General features: G+C 48.8%; 2 protein-coding genes across 5 annotated transcripts; one reads left to right on the plus strand and one right to left on the minus strand.

Moving 5' to 3' along the window:
* Positions 1-15: 15 nt before the first annotated feature.
* Positions 16-5,545, minus strand: LOC145552126 (uncharacterized). The gene is made up of 5 exons (XM_081608524.1): positions 5,507-5,545; positions 4,904-5,017; positions 4,233-4,371; positions 3,557-3,611; positions 16-2,840 (listed from the first exon to the last, which is right to left on the minus strand). Exons 1-5 carry the CDS (start codon positions 5,543-5,545, stop codon positions 2,345-2,347), a joined length of 843 nt encoding a protein of 280 aa, XP_081464650.1. The 3' UTR covers positions 16-2,344.
* Positions 3,851-21,940, plus strand: ccdc120a (coiled-coil domain containing 120a). Of its 4 annotated transcripts, none has more exons than XM_081609496.1 (11): positions 3,851-6,140; positions 13,294-13,540; positions 13,640-13,879; positions 13,948-14,075; positions 14,159-14,272; positions 14,553-14,697; positions 15,701-15,757; positions 16,385-16,484; positions 16,610-17,313; positions 17,400-17,661; positions 17,792-21,940. In XM_081609496.1, exons 3-11 carry the CDS (start codon positions 13,846-13,848, stop codon positions 17,895-17,897), a joined length of 1,650 nt encoding a protein of 549 aa, XP_081465622.1. In that variant the 5' UTR covers positions 3,851-6,140; positions 13,294-13,540; positions 13,640-13,845; the 3' UTR covers positions 17,898-21,940. The 4 variants fall into 4 exon arrangements, with proteins under 4 accessions (XP_081465622.1, XP_081465621.1, XP_081465624.1 ...); XM_081609495.1 differs by lacking the exon at positions 13,294-13,540 and having other exon boundaries at positions 3,851-4,521; positions 6,005-6,140; XM_081609498.1 differs by lacking the exon at positions 13,294-13,540 and having other exon boundaries at positions 14,556-14,697.
* Positions 21,941-22,002: the final 62 nt, after the last annotated feature.

Below are 22,002 nucleotides of genomic sequence, written 5' to 3' on the forward strand. Positions count from 1 at the left end.
TCACTTGTTTTTCCATTTTTAATAAATAATTGTCACAATTTAGTAAGAAATGGTTGTTTATTTGCTAATATTTAGCTTAGCTGACATGGCTACTATTAGCTAAATATCTAGCTTAGCCTGGCTGATAACAGGAAGTGAACTACCAAGATAAAAGCTGGATCTTCCAAAACTATATAAATTGCTTTTGAGTTGTTTCTTGTCACCTGTTATCAGTTATTTCCCTCCTGTCCAGTACTTCAGCTGAGTTTCCAGGCGCGCCGCCGCCAGGCCTCCAGAGCTGCCGGCCTGCAGCGCCACACGATTCCCTGCTGCAGCTGAATCAGACGGATGTCGGAGCTGATCCTGGAGGACTGCAGCAGCGCTGAGCTGCAGCAGCGCTGAGCTGCAGCAACAATGGAAAGATTCAGCCTGAGACCCAGCTTTGATTTTGATAATCCACTTATCAGGAAGAGAATATGCATATTAGCTATTTGGAGCTAGCTACATATTAAGTTTTGTCAACTAAATGGATAAATAAATAGTTAGCTTGCTAGCAAAATATTTGGTTTGTATTAGAAACCAAATGTTTTGCTTTTTAATTAAATATTTAATTTGAAGGTGCATAAAATATTACAGAAAAATTTACTTCCATGTGTTTTTTTAAAATAATTTTTAATTTGTGAAGAGGCTGCCTGTTAGCAAGATGGCTGATGGTGACAGGGAGCAGATGAGGCCCTCCAGGCTGTTTGAAGCAACTGATCGGATCGCTCTCTGCCAGCCTCATGGAGACATCAGAGCTGTGACTGACAGGAAGCTGTGGACGGCAGCAGAGAGATGCTTCCTGAATGACCCACCCTGGATCAGCAGGGACCTGAAGGAACCAGAGAGCCTTTAGGGCAGTGGGTCTTAACCTGGGTTCGATCGAACCCCAGGGGTTCGGCGGAGCCTCTGCTGTGGAGATAGAGACACACTTGTGTAAAGTCGTGATGACGCCCCGCTTTGCCATCACTTGCTGCAGAGGATCACGTTACATAGCTGAGCCAATCAGAGGATCACGTTACATTGCTGAGCCAATCAGAGGATCACGTTACATTGCTGAGCCAATCAGAGGATCCCCTTACATTGCTGAGCCAATCAGAGGATCCCCTTACATTGCTGAGCCAATCAGAGGATCCCCTTACATTGCTGAGCCAATCAGAGGATCACGTTACATTGCTGAGCCAATCAGAGGATCACGTTACATTGCTGAGCCAATCAGAGCTGTGAAGGAGCCCTGATTGAAGGAGCTTCACTCAGCAGGGATTTGAACTTGTGTCTTTATTTACTTCAGCAAAACTCACAGTTTCTACCAAATCCTGTAGCTTTCGGTGAACTTCTAGATCTGCTCCTTAGTCGCATCTTTTCGGGGTTGGTGCTGCCTCTAGTGGCGTGGGGTGGTAACACAGCTAATATAATTACATTACTGAATCAGAATACCGCAAAGTCTTTTGTGTGTGGGGGAGGAATAAGAAGGGTTCGGTGAATGCGCATATGAAACTGGGGGGTTCGGTACCTCAAAAAAGGTTAAGAACCACTGATGTCGCTGAGCAGCTGCAGGCCAGATTACAGACAGGAGGAACCTGGAGGAGGAACTGCAGAGGAACCAAATCAGAGAATCAGGAAGGAAGACGATCCCAGAGCAAAAGGAGGATCAGATGGATGGAAGCCTGGAAGGAGCAAAAGAGCTGAAGACATTCAGACAGGATCATCATCATCATCATCATCATCATCGCTCCTTCCTCTGACCCTCAGCTTCCTTGCTTATCGCCATGGAGACGGAGACGCCATCTTGACCTGCTTCATGATCCATTTAACACGATTCAGCCTGATCTGCAGGAAACTCAGGTGGAGCCTCAACCCTCACCTGGATCCATGACACCTGGTGACAGACCACAGGTAGAGACTGGAGGACTGAGCGTCCAACCAGGTGGTCAGTAAAGAACCACAGGTAGAGACCGGAGGACTGAGCGTCCAACCAGGTGGTCAGTAACAGGTAGAGACCGGAGGACTGAGCGTCCAACCAGGTGGTCAGTAAAGAAAAACAGGTAGAGACCGGAGGACTGAGCGTCCAACCAGGTGGTCAGTAACAGGTAGAGACCGGAGGACTGAGCGTCCAACCAGGTGGTCAGTAAAGAACCACAGGTAGAGACCGGAGGACTGAGCGTCCAACCAGGAGGTCAGTAAAGAACCACAGGTAGAGACCAGAGGACTGAGCGTCCAACCAGGTGGTCAGTAACAGGTAGAGACCGGAGGACTGAGCGTCCAACCAGGTGGTCAGTAAAGAACCACAGGTAGAGACTGGAGGCCTGAGCGTCCAACCAGGTGGTCAGTAAAGAACCACAGGTAGAGACCAGAGGACTGAGCGTCCAACCAGGTGGTCAGTAACAGGTAGAGACTGGAGGCCTGAGCGTCCAACCAGGTGGTCAGTAACAGGTAGAGACTGGAGGCCTGAGCGTCCAACCAGGTGGTCAGTAAAGAACCACAGGTAGAGACTGGAGGACTGAGCGTCCAACCAGGTGGTCAGTAACAGGTAGAGACCGGAGGACTGAGCGTCCAACCAGGTGGTCAGTAACAGGTAGAGACCGGAGGACTGAGCGTCCAACCAGGTGGTCAGTAACAGGTAGAGACCGGAGGACTGAGCGTCCAACCAGGTGGTCAGTAACAGGTAGAGACTGGAGGACTGAGCGTCCAACCAGGTGGTCAGTAACAGGTAGAGACTGGAGGACTGAGCGTCCAACCAGGTGGTCAGTAACAGGTAGAGACTGGAGGACTGAGCATCCAACCAGGTGGTCAGTAAAGAACCACAGGTAGAGACCAGAGGACTGAGCGTCCAACCAGGTGGTCAGTAACAGGTAGAGACCGGAGGACTGAGCGTCCAACCAGGTGGTCAGTAACAGGTAGAGACTGGAGGACTGAGCGTCCAACCAGGTGGTCAGTAACAGGTAGAGACTGGAGGACTGAGCGTCCAACCAGGTGGTCAGTAAAGAACCACAGGTGGAGACTGGAGGACTGAGCGTCCAACCAGGTGGTCAGTAACAGGTAGAGACCAGAGGACTGAGCGTCCAACCAGGTGGTCAGTAACAGGTAGAGACCAGAGGACTGAGCGTCCAACCAGGTGGTCAGTAACAGGTAGAGACTGGAGGCCTGAGCGTCCAACCAGGTGGTCAGTAAAGAACCACAGGTAGAGACCGGAGGACTGAGCGTCCAACCAGGTGGTCAGTAACAGGTAGAGACTGGAGGACTGAGCGTCCAACCAGGTGGTCAGTAACAGGTAGAGACTGGAGGACTGAGCGTCCAACCAGGTGGTCAGTAACAGGTAGAGACCGGAGGACTGAGCGTCCAACCAGGTGGTCAGTAACAGGTAGAGACCGGAGGACTGAGCGTCCAACCAGGTGGTCAGTAACAGGTAGAGACCGGAGGACTGAGCGTCCAACCAGGTGGTCAGTAACAGGTAGAGACCGGAGGACTGAGCGTCCAACCAGGTGGTCAGTAACAGGTAGAGACTCTGCAGTTGTTGGTTCATCAGAGACTGGAGGACTGAGCACAGAGAGCTGGTGGACCGCTTTGGGTCACGGAGGGAACAGTCAAATCATCTGAAATGTGAACAAAACAAAGGAGATGCTTGTTGGTTTCAGGAGGAACAGGGTCAAAGGTCAAACCCGATTTCCATCATGAGAGAAGAAGAGGAGGTGATGAGGAATATAAAAACCTGGATGTTCATCTGGACCAGAGGAAGGAACAGAGAGAGAAGATCCTTCAGGGTTTGGATCTGTCAGAACCACCAGAACCATCAGAACCACCAGAACCACCAGAACCACCAGAACCAGGAGCTAAAGAGGCTCACCAGCCTGAATAAGAAGGCTGGTTCTGTTCTGGTTCTGATTGTGGATCCTCTGGTGATGATGATGCAAAGAAGGATTGTTCATAAAATCAATCAGGTTCTGCCGGAGCGTATTCAGTCAGAGGCTTCTTCAGCGTTGCTGCAGCACAGACTGCTACAGGAGATCCTTCCTGCCATCAATAACTGAAGAATCTATAAATGATTTACTTCTCATAAAACCAGGGAAAATCTCCAGAGGTTCGTTTCTCCTGATGTTCTGTTCGGGTCCAGATAATTTAGAGATTATTATTATTTCCTCAGATCATTTTCATACTTTGATCGTTTCTGTGTTTGTATTTTTGTCATTCCGGTCCGTCGGTTCCGAAACTCTGACCTGATGTTCTGGTCGGTGTTGGCGAGCATAAACCCAAACACACGAAGAAGAAAGATGAAACCTGCTGCTGGCGCACATGTGCGCGCATGGGCGAGGCGTGTGCGTGTCCGCGGCGGGAGCGCGCCTCGTGCTGCTGATGCTGCGGATGATGAAGAGGAGGACGATGAAGAGCGATCGGAGCATGGAACCCAGCTGATCGATCAGAACTCTCAGGTTCTCTGGACCGGTTCTGCTCTCCGGACCGGACCGGGCCGCGGACCACGTGACGCCGCCGGTGCAGGTGACCCAGGTAAGCTGGACCGGAACTCCCGCTAAAAGTCTGCGGGGTGAAGCTGTGCGGCGCGCGGGAGCCGAGCAGCGCGAGCCACGGTGGTTGTTATGGTGATGTTCGGCTCAGAGTCCGAACCGAACCGGGCTGAGGGAAGGACCCGGGTCAAGCTACACGGGGAAGAGACGGGGTCCGCTGAGGTTCGGTTCTCTGAGTTCAACAGGAAGCAGGCAGCTTCCGGTTCGGCGGCTGATCCAGGTCCAGCTGCAGGAACGGAACAGAACCGGCAGGTGAGTCTGGGATTGCTGCTCTCTGATTGGCTCAGCCGAGGCATGCGCGTGCGCGACTCGTCTTTGTGTTGACATGTGGAATCAGCTGATTGACGTAAACACACAAACTTTACCCAGAGCCAGCGAGAGCCAATCAGAGAGCAGCCTGGGGTCACATGGCCCAGCTGTCGCGAGGCCAGGGCGTAGAACCGGGTTCTGGTCCCGGTGGGCCAGCCGGCATGGACGGCCTAACGGGGTAACCCGCAGGTTAGCAGAATAATATAATTATGGTCTGGTTGTTGTGTCTGACCGTCACCATGACAACAGGAACCTGGCTTCACCTCTTTCATTAGCAGAAAAGCTAGAAGAGCAAAACCTCGCCTGTCCTCTAGGGGCTCCACAGAGTCTCCGTTCCTTCAGTCCGGACAGTTCGGAGGACAAGTTCTGGCATTTCGGCTCTTTTCTTCTTCTCTGTTATGTTTGCTGTACCACGCTGCCCCCAGAGGTTACTGCTGGTACTGCTCCGTTTGGATAGCTACATCTTGCTAACGTCCCCACTGAGGTCCGGCGTTTTCAGGAGAAAGTTTCCACCATCGGTTGGACTCTGGTACACAAACCCAAACGTGTAGGGTTGCATCATGCTAGCACCACGACAAACACTACCACATCTGGTAATGTTTCTCCATCCTCAGTAGTTGGTGTGTGACGCCAGTAGCTCCACCCTAACCGGACTGTACCTTGACCTTTGGACCTACGACTATCGGGGGACCATGCATGGTGTGGTCATGGTGTGGTCATGGTGTGGTCATGGTGTGGTCATGGTGTGGTACCGGTCGGTTGCACAGGGAAACAGAACAGCGCTGTCCCATCACCAGATTGGAAGATATTCAGGTCTTCAGGTTGGGATGGAGCAGAGTCCTGGCTTTACTTCCTCATGACTGTGGAGACCAGCAGCCTTTGGGGTGAGGAACCAGAACCAGTGAGTGGAGGGGTTCATCCAAACTGGGTTTGATGGTAGAGGAGGCCCCTCAGGCTGCTGCCCTACCGGCCGATGGCAGCGTATAAACCGTGATGAATCAGGACCCAGAGGTTCTGAGCCTGGCTCCAGAGACACTGCTCTCAGTGAGAAGCATCTCCAGACCATTCGAGTTGGATCTTCAAGGTTCCAGGAAGTACCGGGACCAGCTGCCGCTCTCACGGTGGAAGTTTATTGGCTGATTCTAATCTCTGTTTAGGATGGAAGCCCCTCCCACATCACCTCTTCCATCCACCTGCTGATGGTTAAGGAACGCACCCAGTGAAGGAGTTCCAGGGTTCTGGGTCCATCCTTTTCTCTAACAGAACCGGAGCAAAGCCCGTTTGGTACCAGAGGTTAGTTTTCATTGCAGCTTAGCGTTTCAATGTGTTCTCTGTAAATGTTCTCCTTTACTTTGGATCAGTCAGTGTTGCTGAGCAAAACCCCAAATACACAAAGAAGAAAGTCGAAACCTGCTGCTGGCGCACATGTGGTTCTGGTGGAGTCCGGGCCACCAGAACCCAGACTGGAGTTCTGTTCACAGAACCTTGTTTCCTTACAGCAGATTGGAGAAAGTAACTTTCAGTATTCGGTTCTCCAAGCAGCCATGAAACACTCACCCGGACAATCCGCTCCCCGTTTGGTACTGATCCAGTTTGGGTCGGAACCTATTCAACCTTACTAGGCAGCAAATGGAGGAACCGAGACCAGAACCTCTGGACCTGACAGACTGATCCTGACTCCAAGGAGAAGTTCTGTTTCCAGCTGGAGGTCCAAACAGGTTTTCAGGTTTTAATCCATGTTCTGGTCAGACAGAACTGAGGAAGTCCAGGATTGACTCTGAAGAAGGTTCTGTTCAACTGCACCGGTTCTGGTGGAGTCCGGGTCCAAACCCGACTAGATGTGTTTGTCCTTCTGTAGAACAATAATATGCTAATTATTAGCTTAGCGCTGTAGCATTGTAGCTAGCATTGAAAAGTTTCAGATTTTTCAGAAATTATCTGATTTTTCCAGATAAATTTACGTCTGTTAACTTTCAGCTGAATAAAGTTTGGCGTCTGTGTTTCAGTTTTGGATATCGAGTTTTAGAGAAATATATTCATGCTCTTATTTTGAAGTCTGTTTACGCAGCACTTTCATTTCCTCTCCTCATGCTCTCTGTATTTTCTCCCCAACTATGACAAACATGAAACTGGTAGATGACGAACATCTGCTCTAAAATCTGAAAAATGTTTCAGGGTTAATGTTTTTGAGCTGATCTTTAGTTCTGTAGTGATCCCGTAGCATGATACCTTCACCACTGTGCTTCAGTGTTCTGTGGTTTGGGTGCAGAGTTCTGGGCGGGTTTCTGGTTCCCAGACCCAAACAGAACCGCCCGTTCCTCACATGTTGCTCTGGTTCTGTACAGAAGAACCAGGCTGTCCTGTCATGGCTGCCAGTTCTGCTGGGTTCTTCTGGGCCCACATTATTGTGAGCCCGGTTCTGCAGTTGGAACGTTGCTGCTGCAGATCAATGCTCTGTGTGTTTACTGACCCGGAGGTCAGTAAACGCCTCGCAGCAGCGGCTCAGTGGGTCTGGTGCTGAGGCTGCCGCAGTGCCGCTGAGCCTGGAGCAGCAGCGCTGTGTGTGATGGATGTAGGTCAGACTGATTCTCTGCTCAGCAACAGCACAGAGTCCCAGCAGCCAGTCCTGAGCTCTGATTGGCTGAGAGCTGCAGCCAGCCAGCCAATAACCTTTCACCCCTCCGAGCTGAGTGTGTGTGTGTGTGTGTGTGTGTGTGTGTGTGTGTGTGTGTGTGTGTGTGTGTGTGTGGCTGCTCTGTGAGGCCGGTGTTTCCTCTGAGGTTCCTTCAGTGACCCGTTTTCAGAACCAGGCTCTGGGTCAGTGAGCGGAGTCTCTGAGGTTCTGCTGGGTTTGGACCGGGCCTAGACAGTGATTATTATGAGGAAGCTCTGGTTCTGTCTGATGGGTTCTATTCCGAAGCAAAAGGTCCGGACAGCTGGGTTCTGGTTGTTTGGTCTGAAGCTCTTCTGGTTCCTGATGGTTCTGGTTCCAGTTGCAGTGACGCGTCTCACACGTATTTTTATCAGAACAGTTTTTTCTCACTTTTTGTTTGAATGGTAATTTCATTACAAAGTGACTGTTACCATGGCAACCATGGTAACTTGATGTGAAACGCGGAAGAGCCCGCCCCCCTGCTTCCGGCGGGAGCCCAGACATGAAGAGCCAGCCTGAGAAGATAAAAGACGTTTAAAGGATAAATGTCATAATTATTATAGTAAATCAAATACATGAAACTCCTTCCTACAGGTGAGAATATATCACAGATTTCAAAAGAAAAGAAAATCAGAAGTATAGGAAATAGCGCCCCCTTCACTTCCGGATTGCCACGGTCCCATTTCCAAATAAGGTCTGAGATTGACGGTGGTCCGTCCCGCCCCTTCCTGTTTGCTGCAGCCAGGTGGACTTTCTCTCAGCATGTATTTGAACTTCTCTCTTTTGTTTACTTTACGGCAGCTCACAGGTTTTAGCAAATTCTGTTTCTTTCGGTGAACTTCTAAGTCTGCTCCTTAAGTCGCATCTTTTCGGGCCTGCTACTGCCTCTAGTGGCGTGGGGTGGTAGCACAACTAATGTAATTACATTACTAAATCAGAATACCACAAAGTCTTTATTATTTACTATTCATTCTGGAATTACTGACATTATAAAACAACATATTTTTTCATTTTCTTAAGGATATAGAGCTAATTAAATGACAAACAATACTTTACATTATAAATAATTTCTATATATCTCCATCAATTATAGGAGGAACAAAAGAAATAAGGAGACATGAAAAACAACACGATCAACTATAATAAAAAATACCATTTGCCATGTATATGTAAGAAATATAATTGAGCAAAAGTCAATAACAACAAATGAATTAAATACAGCAGAATAACAACCCAGGTTGTTACAACCAGGGCTGTTAAACATAAGCAAAAATTTATTTTTTTGTTTTACAGTGCCATGTATATTATTGAGACTTTTTGTTGTAGAGTCTTATATATAGAAAAAAATAAAATGAATATTTAATATATAAACGAGGAAAATTTCCTTTGACTCTAAAATGATAAATCATATTCATTAATCACATTATTACATTATTACACGTGTTAAATTTTAACATTTTAACTCAACAACCTCAAGTTGGGTGACCTCAAGGTTTTCTTAAAGGGTAGAGTCTCTGAGAACAGTTCTTAAAAACATGGTCAGGGTTTTCAGCACAGCTGATCTGACTGTCCAGCAACGACCAGAGGAATTTAAAATCTGCCACAGTTTCAACAGGTTGGCCATCGAGAGAAACTAGAACCACTTTCAGTTCTGGTCATTTAATTAGCTCTACTTCCTTAAGAAAATGAAAAGGTATGTTCTTTTGTGGGGGAATGTATCTTTTACTGTTCTAGTAATGTCAGAATGAATAGTAAATAATAAATACGTTGTGGTATTCTGATTTAGTAATGTAATTACATTAGTTGTGCTACCACCCCACGCCACTAGAGGCAGTAGCAGGCCCGAAAAGATGCGACGTAAGGAGCAGACTTAGAAGTTCACCGAAAGAAACAGAATTTGCTAAAACCTGTGAGCTGCCGTGAAGTAAACAAAAGAGAGAAGTTCAAATACATGCTGAACTTGTATTTTCACCTTCCTAAAGGTAAAAATATATCACAGATTTCAAAAGAAAATAAAAACGGAAGTATAGGAAATAGCGCCCCCTTCACTTCCGGATTGCAATGGTCCCATTTCCAAATAAGGTCTGAGATTGACGGTGTTCCGTCCCGCCCCTTCCTGTTTGCTGCAGCGAGGTGGACTTGGTTTTAAAGGATGTAGACCTTAAATTTGAACACAGTGTTTTTTGTTCGACTCCCTCTAGTGGTCTGGAGCACTTCCGTTTTCAGCACTTTTTGTTTGCTGCATTTCATTTGTGGTTGTAGTCTTTTTTGTTTGTCTCTTTTTTTCTTTGCGTCTCTTTTTTGTTTGCATGTTTTCTGTTGCCGCGCATTTGCACCTGTCGGGCCGGGAGCTCCAGGTTCGGTACACCGAGAGAGAACGCATGTCTCCCGGCAAATCGTTATAAAAACTCCCGCTAGTTTCCCCTTATGAGTGGAGGTGGACACAGATATTAAGTCAGATAATAGCTGTAAACATTTTTGGTTCACTAAAGTATTTAATTTATTCCTGAGCAAATGGGTTTGACTGATTAAAGTTAAGCTTTCAAACATTATAGTTTAACTTAACTGTGATGTCTTGCATCCTGAGATATGGAGAGTATTTGAAAATGAATAATTTGCTTACATTCCTTGCTATAAATGTTTAAACATTTTAGAATCAGATTTATTTTTTACTATGGAACAGCCTTCATTACAAAAGGTGAAGAATAATACAGAAATAAAGAGTAAAAAAACAAACTTCGAGTCCATTTCTTTTCTTCGCCGCTCTGTGCTTCACGTTGTCACGGTTGCTAAGCAACATAACGCCGAGCCGGAGGCTAGGCAGCTAGCCGGAGGCTAGGCGGCAGCTAGCCGGAGGCTAGGCGGCAGCTAGCCGGAGGCTAGGCGGCAGCTAGCCGGAGGCTAGGCGGCAGCTAGCCGGAGGCTAGGCGGCAGCTAGCCGGAGGCTAGGCGGCTTCTCTCTTCTGGTCGTCCATATTCGTGGCCTTCGAAGGACCCGTCTTCCGTAGACCGGGCCGTTTCTCACATAGACATGATAAAAGGACAATGGACCGCCCTCGTCTTATCAATACATATTTATATATAAACACAAAGAATGATTAATACTGAATAATGTTAGGCTATGCATGTTTAGCACACACACACACACACATCTATATATATATATATATATATATATATATATATATATATATATAGGTTTTTTTTCATGTTTTCCAGCACCAGTTCTAGCTTAACCCTTGTTCGTACAGGACTGAGCCAAACATAGAGGTCTATGGAAAATGAAACGGGTTTTACGTGTGTGGGGTCGGTTGGACCCATTTCGACATACAAGGGTTAAGAGTGATTGGGTCCAAAATCCCATGCGAGATTCATCCGTGCTGCAGGGAATCCGTCTCTCCTTAAAGACATTTCCTCCTCCTTCCTCACATCGTGTCTTTAGGAAACCTTCAGAACAAAAATGGGAGATTTGGGAGCCATCTTACTTTGACAGAGTGAAATAAATAATAGCCACTGCCGCCTGGGTAAACTGTCATGTAATATGATTTTTATAATAAATATTGTTTCATTTCTATAGTAGGCTCTTGTATCAGTTATCCAAGTCAATATTAGAAAATAACTGAAACTTTTTAATATAATCTCGGTGATCTTTCAGAGTGGGGGCTGAACACCAAGCTAGCACTATATATACTTTATAACTATACCAGCTGGCATTAGCTGGTGTTTCGCCGGTGGACATAAATACAGTAAAGTAATATTATAATCACAATATAATGTCCATCTTACTTGTGAAATGTTGTTTGTGGAGCCTCACATCAATAATCCATCGATCTGATCAACAATATCCCTCAGTGCTGAGGCATCTTCTGCTGTTTTGGTTGAGACAAGCAGGAGGGTCTTTTGTTTGCTGCATTTTATTTGTTTGCATGTTTTCTCTGTTGCTGCGCATTTTCACCCGTCGGCCACCGTAAAGTTGTGTTTGAAGATCAGCTTCCAGTACCAAAGAGCCTGTTGATGGAAATTGTCTGAGCTGGCATATCAATGTCTCTCAGGTAGGCAGTATTAACAGAGGCTCAGATCTACCAGACCCAAGGTGTAGGTTGTGCAAGGAGGCCCTGAGACAGTCCAGCACATAATAGCAGGGTGCAAGATGCTGGCAGGGAAAGCGTACATGGAACGACATAACCAAGTGGCAGGCATAGTGTACAGGAACATCTGCAGAATATGGACTGGAAGCCCCGAGATCAAAGTGGGGAAAAACCCCAAAGGTGGTGGAGAATGACCGAGCTAAGATCCTATGGGACTTCAGATCCAGACAAGATGGTGATGGAGAACCAACCGGACATTGTGGTGGTGGATAAAGAACAGAGGAAAGCCGTTGTGGTGGATGTAGCAACACCAAGTGATACAACATCAGGAAAAAGGAGAAACTGGAGAAATACCAGGGCCTCAGGGAGGAACTGGAAAAGGCCTGGAAGGTGAAGACCACAGTGGTGCCTGTGGTCATCGGGGCCCTCGGGGCAGACAGTCACCCCCAAACTGGAGCAGTGGCTCAAACAGGAACATCATCAGAGCTCTAAGTCCAGAAATGTGCAGTTCTAGACACAGCAAAGGTACTGGAGGAGAGAGAGAGAGAGAGAGACAGAGAGAGAGAGAGAGAGAGAGCACCCGCGGAGGGTGAGAAACTTTACTGGTCGATTTTCCTTGTTTTGTTGTGATGAAGTTTTATTTTTGATTGATTTATGTGAGCAGTGAGATCCGTCGTAACCGTTGATGGATATTTCACAGCTCTGACGGCGCGATGCCTTTGACCAGCTGTTGTCCTTTCTGGTGTCAAAGTCTTACTTGTAATTCACAAATTAGGGGAATCTTTTACTTTTTTAGAAAAGCTGTTTGAATTGTTTTAATAACACATTTCACAAGTTTCTTTGTTTTGTTTATGCCAAATCAGACCAAAATTAATGCTGTTCCATCTGAGGACAGTCAGGAAACAAAACAAAAAGTTAAGTAAAAAAATGTTAAAGTGAGCACACATATCCTGTCTCAATGGGTTTTCTATTTTTTTAAACAAAGAGTTCTGATATATTGTTTAAATTTCTATCTAAAGGCTGAAAAGCAAGTTTCTGATTTGAGAATTTAGATTTATGTGATATTTTCCTAATAAAATTAGGTTGTTAATTTAAAAAGTGAGGGGAAAGTCATCAAGAATTTCCTGGGAAATAAATGAACAAACTAGTCATTCAGTCATTCAGCTCAGCGTGTGACGTATGAACCGTGTTTGGACCTTTTGGTTCTGGTCAGAGCCAAGCAGCTTCAGTCGGAACATTTCTGTTTCACAGCCAGCAGGGGGCAGCAGAGTCCGTCATGTTTACGCTGTTTGGCGCAGCAGCCAATCAGGACACAGCAGGGGCGGGACTAGGAGGTGACCTTCAAGGGCCGTGACCTTCAGGGGCCGTGACCTTCAGGGGCCGTGACCCCAGGGCGCAGCAAACAAAGAAAAGAAAGTCAACAATAATAAAACAGTTTAGTGGTGAGACTCAGTGACAGAACCCGACCAGAACCCGACTCAAATGGACCGAGCTCAGTGCTGGAACAGAGATGGAAACAGAAAGTTTTTAGTTGGTTCTGTTAATCCAGAACCGTCCAGGCTGGTCATGCTGTGGAGCGTTTGGGCCAGATGAAGGTTCTGGTTCTGACTCGTCCAGTGACTCCCAGTGCTGTTCACTCCTCCCTCGCTCTCTCTCTTCCTCTCTGTTTGCCGCTCGTTTCCTTCTTCCTGTTTCCTGCTGCCAGCTTCCTGTTCCTAGGCGGCCGGCATAGCAGCAGCAGAACCAGCCCGCCGGGTCATTGGACCGCTTCAGACGGGATCAGCAGCAGAATCTGCTCTTCATGTTGGAGTTTTACTCGTTTTGATTCAACGCTGTTAATCCGGTGCTGAATCCGTCTGCCCAGCAGGAGGCGCCGCAGCAGCAGAACCGGGACCACGGGCCGGTCCCTCTCTGGTTCTGGTTCTGGTTCTGATCTGGAAGAAGTTTTCTTTGTGTGTTCATGTTGCATCTCAGTGAGAAAAATCTGATTTTCTGCCCTAAAACTGTCATAACTCCTGATATTTCTTCTTCTTCTGTGGTTTTGCCCTCAGGTTGAACACCCCCTGCAGGCCACCATGGGAGCCGCAGCAGCTGCCTGAGCGTCTCACCTGTTGGATGGCTGCAAGTGAGAACCACTGGAGGGTCTATGAAGTGGCTCAGCAGGTGAGGAACACCTGGTGGCGCGCCACAGGTGAGCCGGGCTCCGTGGACAGGACCGGAGTGACGAGGGGGCGGAGTCACATGGGAAGAGCATGCCATGGAGGTCAAAGGTCAACTCATTTTAGCACCTGGTAAGAGAATAGTTGGGAAAATCTGTCCGTCTCCCCTGCTTCCTGTCTCACCTGTGTCCTTTGTGCAGAGCCCCTCACCTGTCCAAGCAGGAAGCAAAAAGAGCGAATGGCAGAGCTGCAGGAGAGGAGGCGGAGCCTGCAGGTGCTACTGAGCGCGCGATTGGCCGAGCTGAGGCGGATCTGCCTCCAGGAGGCGGTGAGTGATGTCACAGCAGGAAGCGAAGCCTGATTGGTCCGGCCGCTGTGCGCTGAGGCGTGTGCTACGCTCTGATTGGTTAGGAGCTGACAGGTGCGGTGCCAGGCGACTTCCCTCTGGAGGCGGGCGAGAAGCCGCCCTGCGTCCGCAGACGAGCGGCGCCGACCCGCCAGGGGAACAGGAGGTGTCGAGCGGAGGTGAGCCGGGTTTCTCATCAGGTATGGACAGAACCAGCCGATAACAGAACCTCTGACCGGGCCGTGGGACAGAACCGTTTCGATCTGCAGTGACGGGTTCTGATGCATCTGAAGGCTAAGGTTCTGTTGCTCCGGTCCAGAACCAGCAGAACCCAGCGGCGGATCCAGTGTAAAACCAGCTGGTTTAAATTGGATCCGGAGTTCTGTTTGGAGGTGTAGTCTGGTTCTGATGAAGCAGCGCCCCCTGCTGGTCGGCTGACCTGGTTCTGTTTGTGTGAAGCAGGAAGAAGACGGCCAGCGGCCCAAACCCAGAAAGACGCTGTTCAGCGCCGCGCTGAGGAAACACAGCGATTCTGAGAACGGCACACACACTCACACACACACACACCACGGCAAGAGGACGGTGCACCGGGGTTGCCACACAGGTAACACACACACAGGTAACACACACACAGGTAACACACACACAGGTAACACACACTTCTATGGACCCGTTGCGGTGTGATGTCACACAGCAGGTCCCGCCCCCAGCTTCCTGTTGCAGGGCTAAAAGCCTAGATGTAAACAATAACAGTCTCTTCATTTCCACACTGTGACCCCTAACCCACAAAGTACCGTATTTTCCGGACTAGAACCATGCGGCTCATAGCCCGGCGCGGCTTATATGTGGACTTTTCTTCCACCAGCAGGGGGCTCTTTAGCAGGAAGTGAATCATTGGAAGTCAAAATTGGAAATAAAAGAAGAAAGCGCCCCTTAAAATGGAATTAGGTTTTAATAGGGAATTAAAATTTGAGAATGTTGTTGGTCAGTTAAATAGCATTAAGGGGAAAAAGAAGATTTTTTAAAAATAATACTGGGGTCATTATGAGAATCTGAGGTATAGATATTAGGATCCAGTAGATGGCAGTAGTGTAACAATAATGGATCAAGCTGCTGTTGACATCTAAATAAGAAGAAGAAGAAGAAAGCGCCTATTTTCATTTAGCACATTTAGCTAGTAGCAACACGAAGGAGATTTTTCTCTTCAGACTCATACGCCCTCATAATCAGTTCAGTTAAATCTAAACTTGGCAACTTTTTCTTTTTAAACCGTAATAAATGTGATATTCAGTCGACCTGTAATGACTCAGATGTTGGCTGTCCGACCCCCTGCTGCTGCTGCATGGTGTGGAAAACCGGCAGAGAGATCTGAGGCTTATAGTCCGGAAAATACGGTGTGTTTGTGCACTATGTGGACAAAATGTCCTCACAATGTTTGTGAGTAAGTGCTCATAACTATCAAAACACACACACACACACACACACACACACACACACACACACACACACACACACACACACACACACACACACACACACACGCCATTGTTTCTAGAAGGAAGGCCTCTTCCTGCCTTTATCCTGAACCACAGTTTGTGTTTTTCCAGAGGATACAGTGAGATCAGAGAGCAGCTCCACGTCAGACTCAGCAGGAAACGACAACGGTAACACACACACACACACACACACACACACACACACACACACACACACACACACACACACACACACACACACACACACACACACACACACACACACACACACACAGGCAGGGTTTCTGGTTTCAGGAGAACAAAACGTCCCGACTGTGTCTGATGTTCTGTAAACGTCGGGATGAAATCAGATCAGACTGAAGCAGCCGATGTCACTAGTGGCGCCCCCATGAGGGTAATTTAGGAACTGCCTGTCGGGTGACAGCAGATGCACTGGATGCTGGTCCTCCAAGAATCAGTCTAACCAGTTGGTCATCTACCAAACTCCGCTCAAAGTGTCGCCTGCTGGTCCGGTGGTCCACGTTGTGTCAGCTCCGGTCCCTCCAGGACTTTCGTGATGCGTCATGGTGACCAGCAGGACGACCTCAGGTTCTGATGTTCTGTAGAACGGCCCTACTGGTCGCTGGTTCTACCATCAACATCACCGAGCATCTATAGGGACGGACCCAGACAGCTTCCAGAACCGGCAGCTGGGATCTCAGAACCAAAGGGGCGTGGCCTAAATCTCAGCAGGCAGGTGGTTGGTAAAGTCCTGGCAGGATTCGGTGCTGATGTGGATCGTCTCTGTGTTGACAGACAACGGTGGGTCTCAGTGTCGCCCCCTGCTGGTTTCTGCTGGATCTCCTGTGGAGGTTTTCAACCAGAACAAAACCAAGAAGTCGTCGGTGCTCAGCAGGTATGCCGGACCTCCATGATCCGCTCGGGCGCTCCTGACTGGAAAAACCAGTTTGCCCAGTTAGTTTTATGTTTGGTGCCTGCCAATCAGAAGAGTTTCTCACCACCTGACCTCTGACCTTTCAGGACTGAGCACCGTGAGAGCACCAAGCCCCCTCCTCTGCCCCCCTCGCAGCCTCCCCCTCCCCCTCCCCGCTCCCAGGACTCCTCCTCCTCCTCGGACGCGGGGCGGGAGGCGGGCTGCCGGGCGTCGCGCCAGAGCAACGGCTCCGACAGCCTCCTGACCCACAGCACCCCCCCGGAGGACGAGGGTGGGGCCCAGCAGGGGGCGCTGCGGCCTAATGGAGCCACTGTTTCCAGGGGAACGAACGCGGCCGGGTCTTTCTGGAGCTCTGAGTCGCTGACGGAACGGCGCGGCAGAAACCACCTCGCGGCCCCAGAGGGGGGGCTCCGCGTCCGAGGGGGGGGCTACAGCGAGGTTCTGCTGGACTACGTCTGGGAGAAGCAGCGGCAGCTGCAGCGCCAGCAGTCGCAGCCCAGCAGGCCGCTCCACAGCGCCGGCTCCGCCCAGCAGCCCGCCGGAGCCCCGCCCATCTACCGCGGTCACCACGGCGACCAACGCAGAGTCACCGTCACCCGCACCAAGTCCTGTGGCCCGTTCCTGCCAGTGCAACAGAACCACGGTGACATCACCCAACAGGCTCCGCCCACCATCCAGCCAGACCCCCACCCCCACCTCCTGCCCCCCCGCCCGCCGCAGCTGCCCCCCCAGCAGGACTCCCAGCTGGAGGAGGCCACCCGAAGCCTCCACAAGGCCCTGGCCCTGGAGGGTAAGGGTGCCACCTGGTGGACAAAACAAGGTCAGGAACCCTCTACCTGCTCTCAGGTGTGACTTGGTGTGATTTGTTCCTCACAGGTCTGAGGGACTGGTACCTGAGGAACACCTTAGGATCCACCCACCAGAACCAGGCCAGTGGAAAGGTCTCGTCAGGTGCCAACACTAAGCCGAGTGGTGGGGTCAAAGGTCAGACCGGAGGGGTCGATGCCCTGCAGCGAAGACGCACTGCCCACGGAGTCCTCCAGCAGTCGACCTATCAGAGTCATCACTACGCCGCGCCGCATCACAAGCAGACGCTGCCGCACTCCGCCACGTTCCACGGACATCCGCTGCACGGGAGGTAGGGGTCCGCCAACAACTTCATCCCCCACAATGCCTTGCTTTCCAGACCAAAAGACTTTTTTATTAGTTTTCTCCACCCCAATGTGAGCGGAAGATGAAACCAGAAGCCATCTCTCCCTCTCTGTCAGGTCTGTGGACGGCTCGCTCTACCAGGACTCCTGTCTGTCCCAGAAACAGGAAGTTCCCCTCAGAGACTTGGCAGTGGACCAGCCGTCTCCTGGGACTCTGGTCTGATCACCAGCCAATCAGAGGAAGAGACTTGGACGGACCCCGGCCCGGTTCTCTGGACCTCCTGTGATTGGGTGATGATGAACCAGTTGACCCAGTTCAGAGACCAGCCGAACACCCGGACGCCCCATGCACCTTAAAGACAGGTTCGCCTTACCAAGACCTTCATCTGACCTGAGAGGTCTGCTAAGGAAGACCATCTACTCCTCAGAGTGTTCAGTGGTCTCTGGAGGAGTCACGAACCTGAACCAGAACCAGAACCTGCCTGAACCCAGCAGAGGACCGATGGTTTACCGCTGTTTGGGAGAACAGCGTCCAACTGGAACCCGGCACTGAGGAGCAAGAGTCCCTCTCTTCTCAGGGTTCCTGGTCCGGAAAGGTTCCCGTTAGCCGGTTCTCGTATCGCCACAGCTGGACTGTGGAGCGCCAACCGGTCCAGGTTCTGGGTTCCTGGTCCTCAGACTCTGCTCAGACAATCAGACTCTTTCTCAGCCACCAGGGGGAACCTGCACTCCCCAAAGACGGAGCCCTCCTGCTCTCTGACATCACCAGCTGACATCACCAGCCCTGTTCAGCTCAGGCGTCTACCTGTTAAAGCCTCAGGTGAGTCCAGACCGGAAGCATCAGGTAACTTTGCAGTTTGGACTCAGAATCCCTGCACTATGAATCCAGCACCGAGTTTCATCCTCAAACCAGCAAGACTGGACCTGCAACATGACCGGACCGGCCCGGTTCTGGCCGGCTCAGAGAACTGAGATCCAGGAGAAAGAGATCAGGGAATCCGGGTCCAGGAGAAAGTTCTGGTCCTGCAACGACACAATCCAGATCTCCAACAAGTTAGGAATGTCACCAGAACCTGGAGGAAATCCTGTCCCGGATCCGGACCTCCATCTTCATCAGGACCCGGATCAGGACCCGGGTTTTGGGCCCGGATCAGGACCTGGGTTCTGGGCCCGGATCAGGACCTGGGTTTTGGGCCCGGATCAGGACCTGGGTTTTGGGCCCGGATCAGGACCTGGGTTCTGGACCCGGATCAGGACCTGGGTTCAGGACCCGGATCAGGACCTGGGTTCTGGACCCGGGTTTTGGGCCCGGGTCAACTTCAGGTCATAATCAGGATGCAGGTTTAGTCTGAAGCAATAAGAGGAGCTTCAGGTTTAAAGAGCTTCAGAACAAAAGAACCCAAAAACAATCAGAACGACAATCAGACGATGATGTCACAGCGGTGATCGATTTCATCACCGATCGACTGTTTGGTCTCGTTTTCTACGGATCTGATGTCATCGGATTTTATACAAACTTTTGTTACTGAAATGATGCTTTTTAATGCAGGACATCAGTTTTATTGAGAAGAATCAGTGTTCACACACACCTGTCCTCACACACACCTGTCCTCACACACACCTGTCCTCACACACACCTGTTGTCCTCACACACACCTGTCTTCACACACACCTGTCCTCACACACACCTGTTGTCTTCACACACACCTGTCTTCACACACACCTGTCTTCACACACACCTGTTGTCCTCACACACACCTGTTGTCCTCACACACACCTGTTGTCTTCACACACACCTGTTGTCCTCACACACACCTGTTGTCCTCACACACACCTGTCTTCACACACACCTGTCCTCACACACACCTGTTGTCTTCACACACACCTGTCTTCACACACACCTGTCATCACACACACCTGTTGTCCTCACACACACCTGTTGTCCTCACACACACCTGTTGTCCTCACACACACCTGTTGTCTTCACACACACCTGTTGTCCTCACACACACCTGTGCTGTTCCACACCTGGGTCTGTATTCTCAGACTCCTGAGACAAAGTAGCTGGGTGGCATTTAATGTAAGTTTAGTTTCATCGTCGTGACTCACTTTCTTACTCCAGTCTGGATTCATTTCTGTCACTGGAGGCGTTTTTGTTTTTGTTTTTTGTTTTTGTTTTGTGTTTCGACCAATCACAGCCAAGCCTGGTCCTGTTGATTTTTTTAAAAAGATAAAGGATACCAAGAGACGTTTTAGTTTCAAAACAAAACCATTTGACTTGAGAGGATGCGAGTTTATTTTTAGCCTTCGGTTCACCCTCCTCACCAGCAGGTGGCGGCAATGCTCCACTAAGTTATTGGCAACGATCATTAAATAGATCAGACATAATATAAGGATAAACCTTCATGGCCGCTGTCTCCTATTGTCGCAGACGAGATTTAGGGCGGCCATCTTGGAGCGGGCGGCCATCTTGGAGCGGGCGGCCATCTTGGAGCGGTCCATCACTCCACTCAGCGTTACGTGTTTAGCAGCACAATGACGTATCAGCGCATTTAATCGATCATAACACGCTTTTTTGTTACTGGAAACCATATTCAATCATCTATCAAAGCTACATTTATAAACAATTGTATTATTTAAATATGTTTTTAATACATAGTTCAGCATATTTAAATATGCTTAGTGGCTATAACAATAGAATAGGAATGGAATATTCTGATATTGATGATGAGCATATTAAGCACACAGCCGTTCGTAATTTATTTAATACATTATTTAGTAAGATCAATACATATTTATATAACTATACAAACACATATAAATAATGATTAATACTGAATAATATATATTGGATACATGTTTATATGTATGTATAAACATATATTTCATGTTTTCCAGCCGATGAGTTCTATCTTCAGAGATCCAGCAGCTGAGATTGAGTCCAAACTCCGATGTGAGATTCATCAGTGAATCGTCTCTCTTTATAGATTCTCCCTCTTCTTCCTCACATCGTGTCTTTAGGAAACCTTCAAAACAAAAACGGAAGATTTGGGATGTATCTTACTAGTGAGAGAATTACATATAAATAATAGTCTTTACCACCTGTGTAAACTTTGCTGGTGAATGTTATAACACATAATATAAGTTTTATAATATGTGTTACATTGTTTCATTTCTAATATAGGCTCTTGTGTCAGATAATCTAAGTCAATGTTAGAGAATAATTAATTATTTTAGATTTACAGAATCTCAGTTATCCTTCATAGCGGCTGAACCCGTATTACACCAAACACTGTAGCTAATATTAGCTGGTATCTATTAGCCGGTGGACATAAATACAGTAAAGTAATATTCTAATCACAATATATACACAATAATATGTCCATCTTACTTGTGAAATGTTGTCTGTGGAGCCTCACATCAATAGTCCATCGATCAGAACAACAATATCCTCAGTGCTCAGGCATCTTCTGCTGTTTGGTTGAGCAAAGTAGGAGGGACGACCTCTCCAAGATGGCCGCCGTATTTCCTGCTCCGGAGCAGCTAATGCGGGGTCTACTCTATATTATGTCTATGGAATAGATAAGGAACTCTTACCCTAGAAAACAGCGTCACGCGTCATTCCTAGCAACGGGGTCAACCGCACCTAGCAACGGGTGAACTTCGGAGTTTGAGGATCTTTGTGAAAACGGCCGGTACTGTTCTACACCTGCTGTGTCCGCCTCACCTGTCCCTGAGGTTCTGTGTCTGATCCAGTTACTCTGCTGGGTCGCAGCAGCTCAGAGATCTGAATTTTCTTAACGATGAAACTTTTTTTGTGTTAAATTTGTATATTAAACCTCAGTCATGAATATGAACAGGAACCGTAAGACAAGCCCCGCCCACTCTCATGGTGCTGCCGTTGTATTGGCTGCAGCCACTCAGGTGTTTGGTTCTGGTCGTGTGACCGACCGCAGCTGGACACGCCTCCTTCACCAGAGCAGAACCTGAGGACCTGAAACTGGTTCTGCTGACAGCCCAGAACCAGCCGGTACCAATCGGTATCCGCTGGGATCCTGCAGGAGTTCTGGTCTGGTCGGGAGAGGGAAGGGGGATCCGGTTCGGTTCTGATGGTGTGTGTGCTGCATGTTCTCTGTCCAATCAGAACCTGTTCAGGGACGTGTGTTCTGAAAGCTCCAGAACCGGACCTAGCCGGTACCGTAGCAGCTTCTGTGATGGACTGAATGTTTTTGTAGTTTTTGTGTGTAAATAAAACTTGTGAATACGTTTCTGCTCTGCTTCTGTTCATGGACCCAGGAGGTTCGGTTCTGTCCGTTCTCAGCTCTCTG

Source organism: Poecilia reticulata, chromosome 7 (assembly GCF_904066995.2).
Source record: "Poecilia reticulata chromosome 7, P_reticulata-male-v2, whole genome shotgun sequence".
Taxonomy (NCBI): domain Eukaryota; kingdom Metazoa; phylum Chordata; class Actinopteri; order Cyprinodontiformes; family Poeciliidae; genus Poecilia; species Poecilia reticulata.